At 44.2% G+C, this 12766-nt stretch overlaps 1 protein-coding gene across 2 annotated transcripts in view; it reads left to right on the top strand.

Moving 5' to 3' along the window:
* The first annotated feature begins 2658 nt into the window (after positions 1 to 2658).
* The window catches only part of LOC119161059 (uncharacterized), a 32018-nt gene continuing 21910 nt past the window's right edge, over positions 2659 to 12766 (top strand). The window contains exon 1 of one of the 2 annotated variants that reach the window (XM_037413389.2): positions 2659 to 2774. Coding sequence is in view for 1 of the 2 variants with exons in the window: in XM_037413387.2 (XP_037269284.1) it covers positions 3050 to 3065 (16 nt within the window). In the remaining variant the exon portion in view is untranslated. Of the gene's footprint in view, positions 3066 to 12766 lie in introns of both variants that reach the window. The other variant, XM_037413387.2, reaches the window with a different exon arrangement.

Raw genomic sequence — 12766 nt, 5'->3', positions numbered from 1 at the left:
CGGTCCGATGGTCGGGCGGGCGATGGCTAAGGAGGCTAGGAAAACCACGAGCGAGAGTGAGCTGGTGCAGTGCGAAGAATGCAAGCGCTGGTGCTACTTAGATGAGACAGCCGACGTGCAGAAGATCAGCTTCGTGTGCAGGCTGTGCGAGGTACTGAAGACGGCCGTGCAGCACATGGAAGCTAGCATCGAGGGGTTTCATGGGGAGCTTAGGGCGAAACGGGAGCAGAGGATATAACTCCAAAAACAGCTCGGAGCGTCGCGTGAGCGGGAGGAGGCTACCCCCAGCCTATTAGAGCAAATGAAAGGCGACCTTCGAAAAGAACGGGTAGGGGGCACCGAGCTCGAGCAGCGGGTAAAGGAGCTGATGGTGTTTTGCCCCGGCCGCGAGCGGTGTGACAAGGGAGGCATGGGAAGCGGAGAAGGTGACAGGCGGGAAGGAACTGGTGAGAAGGGAGGTCAGGAGGCCGCAGTGTCTGACCACAGCACGGAGGCCCCGAGAACATACAGCTCGGTGGCGCGGCAGTCTTCGAGCAGGGCAGAAACACAGGACAGACGGCAGAGAGAGACACAGGTGAAGCAAACAGGGGCGCCATCACAAACAGGAAGCCAGCGATTGGAGCGTAAAAGGGTCTTGGTGGTGGGGGACTCTAACGTGGCCAGGGTTAGGGATGACGTCTTCAAGACAGCGAAGGAAGATGGGAAAGTGAGTGTGGAGGCCCAGTCAGGAAATTTCATAATGGATGCACTGGCCAAAGCTCAGGTGGTTGTAGAGGACAGCATGGAGGGCGAAAATCTCGTCATTATTCATGCTGGGCTCAATGATTTATTCATGCTGGGCTCAATGACCACAATAGACAAGAGTGGATCAAGTGGCTCAATGGCTCCATTTTCACAACGAGAGTGGGAAAGGGCTGAGAAGAGGGTTTCGAGTAGTACAAAACAGACCCAGATGGCATTCCAATTACGCTGATAAAGACATTGGGTCCGAAGTCTAAACGGACTTTGAGAGAGGCACGGGAATACACCAAATCAGGGAGTACGAGGTGATATGGGGTGGACATCATTTGAGGGCAGGGAAGCTAGCAGCAAGATGAAGTTTGAGAAGCGATTGAGAGAAATGTGGGAGGAGCGTTGGGCTAGGAAGGTGTTCAGCTACTTGTACATGAAGAATGTCGATACAAAATGGAGGAAGGGAACCAGAAAATTGACTGGTAAATATTTAGAAAACAGCAGGGGGCCAAACCAAAAAGAACTATCGGTTAAGAAGAAGGTGAAGGAAGCTGAGACCGATATGTGGAGAATCGGCATGATTAAGAAGTCCGCACTAGAGATCTATCGAACTTTTAAGCAGGAAATTGCCAAGGAAAGGATCTATCATAATACTCGAGGTAATTCTCTACTGTTTGAGGCCAGGACAGGAGTATTGGGAACCAAGACATATCGGGCCAAATACGAAGGGGTAGATACGGTATGCAGTGCGTGTGGAGGGGAAGAAGAAACTGCCGAACGCTTGATAATGTTCTGTAAAGGGCTACACCCAATAGTTCAGGATGATGGTGCAGAGTTTTTCAAAGCACTGGGGTTCAGGGACAGGGAGAGCAAAATAGACATTTAGCAGGTAGAATTAACTAGAAGGAGATTATCTGATTGGTGGCTAAAGTCAAGGCACCAGTGAAAATTAAAACATTCACTGCAAAGTACCAGTCCTATACTTCACTATTTAAAGGAAAAAATAGATAAATTTATTTGTTTTTTTTTGCCCCGCCGCGGTGGTCTAGTGTCTAAGGTACTCGGCTGCTGACCCGCAGGTCACGGGATCGAATCCCGGCTGCGTTGGCTGAATTTCCGATGGAGGCGGAAATGTTGTGTGCTCCCCGTGGCCCGTGTGCTCAGATTTGGGTGCACGTTAAAGAACTTCAGGTGGTCAAAATTTCCGGAGCCCTCCACTACGGCGTCTCATAATCATATGGTGGTTTTGGGTCAGCCGCTGCCTGATCCAAAGGGTGCAGCCACATCAATCATATTCAATCCAGCCTTCGTACCAAAGGACCCCGCCGCGGTGGTCTAGTGGCTAAGGTACTCGGCTGCTGACCCGCAGGTCGCGGGTTCGATTCCCGGCTGCGGCGGCTGCATTTCCGATGGAGGCGGAAATGTTGTAGGCCCGTGTGCTCAGATTTGGGCGCACGTTAAAGAACCCCAGGTGGTCAAAATTTCCGGAGCCCTCCACTGCGGCGTCTCTCATAATCATACAGTGGTTTTGGGACGTTAAACCCCACAAATCAATCAATCAATCGTACCAAAGGAGGAGGGCAATATGAGAGGGCAGGGCAGCGCGTTCACGGCTGACGTTCCAGGCATAATTTTTTTAGGATGCGTTGCCTGGGGCCGACTCGCTGCCCGGGGCTACCCGCAGGCGACGGAGCGGCTGGTACAGTGAACTATGCGGCAGTACACACCACCAAAACAAGGCTGGTGCAGTGGTGGCGCGCGACGCAGTGGTAGTCACGGTGTACCGTGGTGGTAGTGATTTAAGTAGACAAAATGGAAGGCGTGCAAATACGGGGTGTGTACGCCCGTGGAGTGTTTTTGTTTTAAGTGTTTTTTTCTGGCTAGGGCAGATTAATTTGGCCCGCCCGATACAAGGGGATCAGCCTCAATTCATCATCATCATCATCGATACGCCAAAGTGAACGGAGGAGGCCAAAACAAAAGGCCACGGAGGCAAAAGGCCGTACACAACATGGCTGCAACGACGCGTTGAAAGTTGCGACGTAAGTGACATGGCTTCAGCGTGCCACAAACCACGCTAATCCTGCGGCAGTTGAAGCCGTGAGGCGGTGTTCGCCGCTCGTGCTTGGCTGCAAGGCGCACGCGATGGAACTCGTCGGGTTGGAGTTCCGCGCGCGCTGCCGTAGGTGAAGCGTGCGGAGTGATGCGCTGCGATAAGTGGCAATCGACAAGATAGATCGTCGCAATCATATCGCAGTGATTCATTTGCGCTGCACGTGAACGAGCCGAGAATCGGAAGCAGTCGAGCGCAGCCGCCATGGACAAACTTTCGGGTATGTCTAGTTTCATGAACAACACATAGCCTCGGCGTTGTTTACGTGCTTGCCTGGCGATAGTAAGACTGGTAAAACACGCGGTATCTGGAGATTCGCCAGTACAGTGCGATCGCGATGCAAACACATTATGCTCAGTACGTTGCTTTTGTTGAACTTTCTATGCAGATGCCACTGGAACACCGTCCTCGCCTTCCGTCGGCTCAAAAAGTAGTCAAAGCTGTCTTGTGCTTTTTGAGGTCTACAGGCCTACGTGACAGCCTTTAACTTTTGTGTAGTGCCACCGCTGCATACGCGCTAGCCGATTGACTGACAATCCTTCCCCCCTCTCTCTTATCTTTCCCTCTTTCTCATCTTTATGCCCCCTTCCCATTCTCCCAGCGTAGGGTAGCAAACCGGGCATGTGCCTGGTTAACCTCCCTGCCTTCTCTCTTGTTGTTCATCTCCCTCCCTCCTCTCTATCGCTCAGTATTAGGCTAGGATCATTTTTATCTAATTGCAAATGTAGTACCGCATACTGGGTTAATAGGGAGATTTAGAATAGCGCACCGCGAGCCCTTGTGGTGCGGTCGCTGCCACTGCGCATGCGTCGTAACGCGAGCCACTGTTCGCGGCCCGCTCACAGAAAATCTGAAATCTGAGCGTGCGGCGATCGTGGCCCGCGAAGTGATGTGTGTAACTTCCGTGCATTTCTGTTCGTGGTCGGGGCGAAAGTCTCTAGACATTTCTCTAGGGGGAGCAAACGCTATTCTAAAGCTCGAATGTAAGCATTTGACAGAAGTCTGTCTGCTTGGTTATAAAACTGGGAGATGATTTAGACTCCAACCAAAATTTTTTGAAGAAACCCGACGTTTCGAAACCGACTTGGTTCCTTCCTCAGGGGTGAGTGCAGGACTTTCCAGATACCGCGTGTTTTATCAGTTTTACTATCGTCAGTCCTGCAGTCATTCCTGAGGAAGGAACCAAGTCGGTTTTGAAACGTCGGGTTTCTTCAAAAACTTTTGTTTGGAGTCTAAATCATCTATTCTAAAACTCGTATGGCGCCCGCAACTAAAGCAACGCCTGCAACACCTGCGAACATTATTCTAAACCTCCCTATTATTAATTGCCTGCAGTTGTTGCTTTAAAAAAATATTTTAAAAGCCATAGCCCATGGGAAACAGTTCAAGAAAAAAAAAACTGTCTTTATTAATATTGCGATAAAGTGAACACTAAATTACTCTTTCTTTTTAATTTCACAGTGTAACCTCTGGCCTTACTTCACCGTGACTTATGGGCATCAATGTGCTCTTTTTTCCCTCATATTTGGACAATGTCGGCTATGTCAAAGTTACAAAACTTGCGGGGCTCAATCCTTGTCTACGTTAATACTTATGTAACCTTATTATATTTACCTTTATGTTCAGGAACTTGGAACTTTAGTGTGGCTTCGGGGCCATATGTCGATTCTGGTGCAGCAACCCTCTTCCCTCCTGAATTTTTCAATTTTGAATGTATGTATATACGTGCAGTCATATGTACTACATAACCAACGGTTGTACACTCCTCTTCCCCGAAACCCATGAAAGAAAAGTTCTGGCCACCCCTTAGGACTTTGGCACCTGTGCCACTCAAGAGAGGGTGCCAACACCTGGCCTATAGACTCCCTTCTTTAAAGGGTGGAGGGGCACTCTATTTTTTTAATTCATTTTATTTACAAATACTGCATCTTGCACAGCAAGATATTGAAGGAGTGAGTACAACACAAGATAAAATACAGTACATTAAGTCACACTAAATCACATTTAGTCACATTAAATATAACACAAATAAAGTATACACATTCAGTATGCACACTGAAGTATACACATTGAATGGGCAGAACTTCAGGAAAGTATACACAGATGATCAGTGAAGAAAGTTTGGCAATTGTTCAACGAATTCATCGTTTGACAGCTCGCGCAGCGAGCCCGGGAGACCATTCCAAGTATCAATAGTGTGAGGAAAAAAAGAAAACTTGAAGCAATCAATGTATGACTTCAAAGGAGCTATGTTAAGGTGGTGACTTCTTGTGATTCGAGAAGAAGGGCTAGTGAAGGTAATGGGTGCATCAATAAATGTTTCCCCATGAGCGATCTTATGCAACAGGACAAGACGGTCACAAGTGCGTCGGAGAGCCAAACTTTTTAGCTGTAATTCATTAGCATATATTGTAGGTGAAAAATGGCAATTATAACGCTTACATATAAATCTGATGGCTTTTTTCTGAATAGAATCAAGCATATTTATGTCATTGGCATGATGCGGTGCCCATACGACAGACGCATACTCTAGGAGAGGCCTTATTAGAGATCTGCATGCTACTAGTTTACATTCCCTAGTTGCATCTCGAAGGTTTCTCTTTAGGTAACCCAGCTTTATTAATGCCTTATTTGACATATTCAGAATTTGGGCATGCCATTTCTAGTCCGGGGTGAAAGTAACACCGAGGTATTTGAAAGTGTCTACACTTTCGAGCTTGTGGTTACAACTAAAATATGAAAACTTTAACGCATGCTTTTTATTTGAGAAAGTCATTCAGACTGTTTTTTTTTGAAGTTCAGTGACATCTGCCATGTCTTAATCCACTCGCAAAAATGGTCGAAAACTTTATTTAACTGCAACTGATCTTGAGTGCTAGTCACATCAGAATATATGACACACTCATCGGCATAAAGTCTCAATTTCACAAAAGTCCCAGCAGTTACTTTAACGACGTCGTTTATATAGATGATGAAGAGTAATGGACCCAATACCGATCCTTGTGATACACCGGATGTGACACTGACCACAGATGAGTGAGCACGGTTAAATGCAACAAATTGTGTTCTTGAGCTCAGATAGTCCTGTATCCAGTCTGTAAGTTTAGTGTCATGAATTAGTTCCTTGATTTTAATGAGAAGCTTATTATGGCATACTGTATCAAAGGCTTTCCTATAGTCAATGAAGATGGCATCAAGCTGTCCTCTGGCATTAAGTGTGGATGCAATATCGTGGGAGAATTCTAATAATTGTGTCACCGTCGGAAAGCCAGAACGAAAGCCATGTTGAGCATGTGAAAGAATATTCTGTTCAGACAAGTACTCGATGATATATTTATAGATGATGTGTTCCAGTAATTTACAGGACGTTGATATTAATGAAATTGGCCTATAGTTGCACACCACCTGTTTATTGCCATCCTTATGTATGGGAACGACCTTGGCGCACTTCCAGAGTAATGGGACAGTAGATGACTCAACAGACTTTGAAAAAATGACTGATAAATACCAAGAGGTCCATTCAGAATAACGTTTCAAAAACATATTAGGTATACCATCTGGCCCTGCACTTTTCGTTGTATCAGTTTTGAGTACAAGGTTACGAACGCCCGCAGTAGTAATTAGCATGCTTGGGAAAGGTTGTGGAGATGAGTTAGCAAAAAATGTGGGACTACGCCCATCATCACGTGTGAACACTGATTTAAAATAGTCATTAAATGCTTCAGAAATGCTAAGATTGTCAGAGCATGGTTTATCGGAAATAATAAATGAGGAAGGACAGCTCTGACTTGGGGGATTGATGGCTTTCCAAAACTTTGACGGCTTGTCTTCCATGAACGACGACAAAGTATTATTAAAATAGAAGCTTTTCGCACTTGACATAGCAGATTTTAAACTATTTTTCAGTTTAGGTAACACAGATGATTTTATTGGATTGCCAGATTTGGAATGTTTACGAAGACGCCTGATACGGCGAATTAGATGTATAATGTCGCGAGTGTACCAAGGATGCTTGGGATTGCGTTTTATACACTTTGTTGGAATGTAATTAGCAATACATTGGCCAACAATTCCATTAAAGTGGTTCACTAGTACATCGACATGGTAATGGTTGGTGCTGTTTAAAAACTCATCAAAAGAGAATGCAAGTATCCCGATTATGGAGTTATCATTAGCATGCTCGTAGTTCACAACAGTCTGGTGGAAAGGGAGGTTAGGTACACTCGTTAAGTTAAAATCAACTATGACACCCTTGTGATCCGACAGGCCTTCGACAATTTCACATTGATAGCCATATTCTTTAATATGTTCATTAATGAAAACAAGATCAAGAATTGCATTTTTGCGGGTTGCAGAAGAAACAATTTGCGTCAGGTCTAGAGAAATAGTTAAGTCAATCAAATAGTCACAGGTGAGCTTGTGTTAACCATGTGCTGATAGAGTTTTCCAGTCTATGGCGGGGGTATTGAAGTCCCCAGTGATTAACATTTTGCAACCATTATTTTTGTTTGACTATATAATCCATGAGACCAGAAAAGATACCAAAACCCGCATCAGGTGGACTATAGACAGTTCCAATAGCCATCGTGAGACCACAAATCCTAATTTTACACCAAATAGATTTACATCGGGGAGTACAGTGAATTCAATGTCTTTTTTCACAAAGAGCGCAATGCCACCACCACGACGGCCACATCTATCTTTTCTCAGAGCATTGTAACCTCGTGGTAAAATTTCGTGTTCATTAAGCCAAGTTTCTGTTACGCATATTACAGAAGGATGATAGTATGTGACGAAGTGATGAAAGTCGTGAATCTTGTTAAGAATGCTACGGGCATTAATATTCGCTAGAGAAAAGTTATCAGAGCAGAGTAAGGTTCCAGGAGGCTGAGAAGATTGCTTCTTGGCTTGAATGATAGAGTCGCCCGCTTCGCTTAGCACATAACGTGCATTATCTATCAGCAAGGAATCATACTGCAGACGAGAGGAGGTGGCATTTTTTTTTTGGTTAGCTGAAAGTTTCCAAAGGGCGCTGCATACCTTTCTAACGCGCTCTGAGAAGTCCTCGTTTACATATATTTGTGTTCCTTTCAACGTTCTGGCATTCTTTAAAACAGCAAGTTAAGATCTGTAATCCAAAAATTTAAATATAGCAGGGCGGGGCTTTTCCCCTCTTCGTGCTCCAAGTCTGTGCCATCATTCGATGTCGGTACATTCAAGACCAAGTTTATCAGACAGTAGGCTCGTGAACAATTCAAGCAGCTCCCACTCGAGTGAGGCTTTACTAGCCTCACTCGAGTGGAAGAACACACACACACAAAGTATAGTGATGCAAAGTGTCCCAAATTAAATTAAATAGATGCTGATGAATATTATATAAATAACAATACATGTTACTCCGTGGGTTCTTCGGGCATTCATATATCATGCCGAATCAATCATCTTAAAATTGGTATTATGGAAAGGCTTTTTTTTTTTAAAGATAGCTCGGGATGATAAGGGTTATAAATATGCGAGTCTGAAGGAAATAACCAAGCTACAATGCACACCCTTAATGTAGTCTGTGCATTGAGAACTTCAGGCATGACAACGCTACATTTATTTTCCTGCCTAATCACTTAAATACTCCTGCAAAATGCATGCGGCATTCGCATTACACCAGACTCATAATGCACCAGCCCCGCCGCGGTGGTCTAGTAGCTAAGGTACTCGGCTGCTGATCCGCAGGTCGCGGGATCGAATCCCGGCTGCGGCGGCTGCATTTCCGATGGAGGCGGAAATGTTGTAGGCCCGTGTACTCAGATTTGGGTGCATGTTAAAGAACCCCAGGTTGTCGAAATTTCCGGAGCCCTTCACTACGACGTCTCTTATAATCATATGGTGGTTTTGGGACGTTAAACCCCACATATAAATCAATCAATCATAATACACAATTTGATGAAAATTGCCTGGTAAAGTGAAGAGACCATTGATACTCATTCATGAGCACGTAGCGTAACCCTGAGGTGCCTCGTGAAAGAGCATGCAGCGTTGAGAAGCTCAGTCAAGCAGGGCAGTGACTATAGCCATGCTCAGCGTCTAGAGAAAATGAATGCAGCAATATCACAATACCTGTTTCACGGTTTGGCCACACAGTATCAACCCAACAATTGCAATTAAATTATTATTAATAAAATTGGAGAGTTACCGTTTCCCCGCACCAGTCACCACTGCATAAAAAAAATTCAACTTCAGCACATGCCTAATATATGCAGTTGTGCCGCACTTGGCCAGGTATAAGGAATCCCCTTTTTGAAAGATAGGGAGAGGACCGATCCCTCTGATTTTAAGCCCTGTCTCAACTCTCCAATGATGCAATTGCTCCTTCAACTGGTGCTTCACCGGTGCCTTCATCGCTACATCTGAAGGGGGAAACAACCTGATGCAACTCGCTGCAGGCGACACGTATCTCAACTGCAGTAACAAGCTAGCGCAGCAAAAATTAGTGCACATGTTGCACGCTAAGTTGGCGAAATTCTTTAACAGATTTTCACTCTGACGGGGGAAACCCAACATGCTAGCCTTGAGCTGCCATGTTTGACGGTTTGATAAATGGAGCAGTGGACACTCTACAATTGGGAATCTCGACGTGTCTGTGCTACACACTTCAGATTTCACACTAGTGGAACGGCATTTGCATGTCATTTAGAAACGCATCAATTGCTACACAAGAACAACATTTCTTTTTGTATGTTTCTCTCTCTCTTTTTCTTGCTTTACTAGCCTCATCTTGTAATATAAGCAGCATTGTTGGTATTCTGGAAGTGTAAATTACTATACAGGTAAAGCTCTGTTCCTCTATAGTGGCCCATTAAGGCATCTGTTGAAATTAGTAAGTGCAACACGTTTTTTAAAGAGGACCAAGCCACATGTATTGGAAGTAGTTCCAGCTTCACAATATGTATTTACTGTAATTTTGTATGATAAACATTTGAGATCTGTTATGGTTTGTCCGGAATTGAAAAACCATGGTACACATTTCAGTAATGGACACCTATAAATATGTGCTTCAGTGTAGTGAATGTATAGTTGATAAGCATTTGACACCTGATATTATTTAATTTTATTACCAGCCTGATTAAGCATTTAAATGTATAGTGCACATATGTGTCTGCCTCTGTTATGAGCTTCTTGGTGAAATTGTGGGATTAAAGCACTGGTGAGATTAAAGCACCGGTAAAGCGCAGTGTAAAGGTAGAACTCTCCGAGGCCTGCGGAAAAAATTCAAACCTCTGATAATAATGGAGGTTTCTGGCCAGACATTGAATTAGTACTGTACTATATGTGTATATGGGAATAATGAGCAACGTTCACATAAACTCGGCGGACGGTTCAGAACACCACTAGAGCTACTCCAAGTGCTTCTTTTTACAAGTGACGTATCAGGTATCATGTTGCACGCTGCTGGAGGCACACTGTCTGGTCGAATTCAAAATGGCACTATCGATGCACTTGTGATCTTATGTACAATATTCACGAGCCATGTGGTGATCTCAGTAGGCACGATTGGGCATGCTTGCGTCGAATTTGAAGAAATCATCATTAAATTGTTTTCTGGTATAAAATCAAATGCATAAAATCACCACTGTGCCATGCATGTAAGATAAGAGGAAGACAAAGACCATGCAATCTGCTCTTCCAGTCTGTCATGACTGAATGAAGCTCTGCCACAAAATTTTGAAAGCGAGATGATGAGCAAGATAGATTTATGCGGAGACATGCACAACATCTATGAAATTTCAAGACGAAATATACCCTGGAACATATTTAAAATCAATTTTAAAGCGCTCGCTGTGCCACTGAGCTAAATATGGAGCTCCCTCGCGATGCTGACATCAACGCATGAGCAACATAAACAAGCCTAGGTCACGAGTATGTGTTGGCTAATTGCTGGTATGCACCGTGCGCTTGCGCTACCTGCCATTTCCTCTTCTTGCCGGTGACTTTGCATGTGCTGGCTGTCAGTGCAGCGCTTGCTTGCGCATACTCTCGCGCGTGGTGCCCACGTCACAGTTTTACGTGGTCAAGTAGCCAGCTCTGCTTACCTTGCCCCTGCAACTGCTTATACCTAGCTTGGTGCTCTTTGAAACTAAAACTGCGACTGGGCACTTTGAAAACGTCTCTGAATAAATAATTATCATGTACTCGCCCACATGAGGTTTGCAGCCGTGATTAGCGAGTCATGAGCTACCCATTGCTACAAGAAAAACCAGGTTTCGTGTCAGTGCTTTTTGATGAGATAGAGAAGCCGACAGCATAAGCCCCTGTGCTGTCTACGTGTCTCTCTTTTATATCCATGTCTTTAGCACTACGCATTCAAAGAGGGGCATGACACTTAATTTTCTATCACAATCTGTGTTGTCTGGATTAATCCTTGAGCATTCACAAATAACCTGATGCAAATTTTGCTCATTTCATCAAGCAGCTGATTTACAGTTGAATATTTTTACAAACACGTGAGTAGCGTGATCATCAGCACACTCGCAAAGCGTGACGTAAAAAGCCGCAGGCTGTGTAAACATCTGCATTCTGATAAATGATAATTTTTCATTGTCAACTTCAGGCGAAATCGATGTGTTTGAGCTTTCTTTGGCTTGGCACTGAATGATTTACAGCGGGTGAAACTTTCGTAGAAGACGACGGCACGTGTCGCCAAAGGTGCCTTGGCCAATGGTGTTCGTTGGCAGTGGGCGTGATTTATAGCTGGCCACTTCCAGAGCCTGTTTTGCATTAATTTATTCTTTTACAGTCCACTTCTCGTATCTGTATAGGCAAAGTAGAGTCCCTAATGGAGTTTGCATGTCACTTCATTTTTCATCATGCCCATATAGATTAATTAGCAAGCCAGGCGTGCCACCAGCCAAGCTCCTATAGTATTGGTAAATGCAATTTGCCCACCAGAGGTCTAGGCGACTGCTGAAACACTGGTAGTTTTCTCTTATTATTGAAATACCAGAAGAATAAATTTTTTGGCTGGAAGTGCAACGTTGTGCATGAGCTCTGCTGTACTTTCCCAGGTGTGATCTTCCTATGGAAAGTGCAATAAACTCTAGATAACACTTTGAGGTGTGGTGTCCACATTTGTTATGGTGAGTGGTGGCTAATAAAAAGCAAGAAACTTTTGCATGGTAGAGAACCTTCCACACAATGACTGTGTCGTCATGTAATGTCGTCAATGTGTCGCATACTTTGTGTTGCTCCAGACAACCACCTTGCTCAAGGCACTGCCATGTTTGGTGAACCATGTCTCCCGAGTCACGTCAAAAGTGTAATTTTGATTTACTCGAAATAAATACAGGTAATAATAACTAAGGCATGCATACTTTAATCCTGGGATTCGATTCTTTTCAAGCAAAAGCAGAACATTACTGAATTCAGAGAAAAATACATGTTTAATTACAAGACCTATTGTGAATCACTAAATATGTGTGTATACCAACACACATCCACTTTCTTTTTCTTGTAGTATTGAGTGCCTTAGAAATAAGTTGTGTAAATTCGACAAATTTATAGACAGTCGGTCACAATGCGCACGTGGAGGAGTTAATTGAAACTCTCTTAAAACAGAGTAGCAGGATAAGCAATATAAAATTGCCATTTATACTTGTTCACTCATAAGCAATGTAAACAGTGGTGAAATATGAATCCCATTCTTTTGTGAACTCTGGTATAGCAGAACTTGAGTTGGAACTACCACTTTTTACTCATCAGTACACGAAAAGTCCAGGGGATGTGCCTGCTGGTGATGCTGTAAACTGTGATGCAATACACAAAGCACTCAATTGGGTGAAAGCGAATGCAAAGCCAGGATGTTGAAGTTGCGATAGCCCATTTAGCGGCAGGGTGTACAGTTGACCACATCAACTGTGAAGGTGCATCACG

This window comes from Rhipicephalus microplus, chromosome X, assembly GCF_043290135.1.
Source record: "Rhipicephalus microplus isolate Deutch F79 chromosome X, USDA_Rmic, whole genome shotgun sequence".
Lineage (NCBI taxonomy): Eukaryota > Metazoa > Arthropoda > Arachnida > Ixodida > Ixodidae > Rhipicephalus > Rhipicephalus microplus.
Note: the sequence above shows the minus strand (reverse complement) of the source record. Positions and strands in the feature narration are given on the sequence as shown.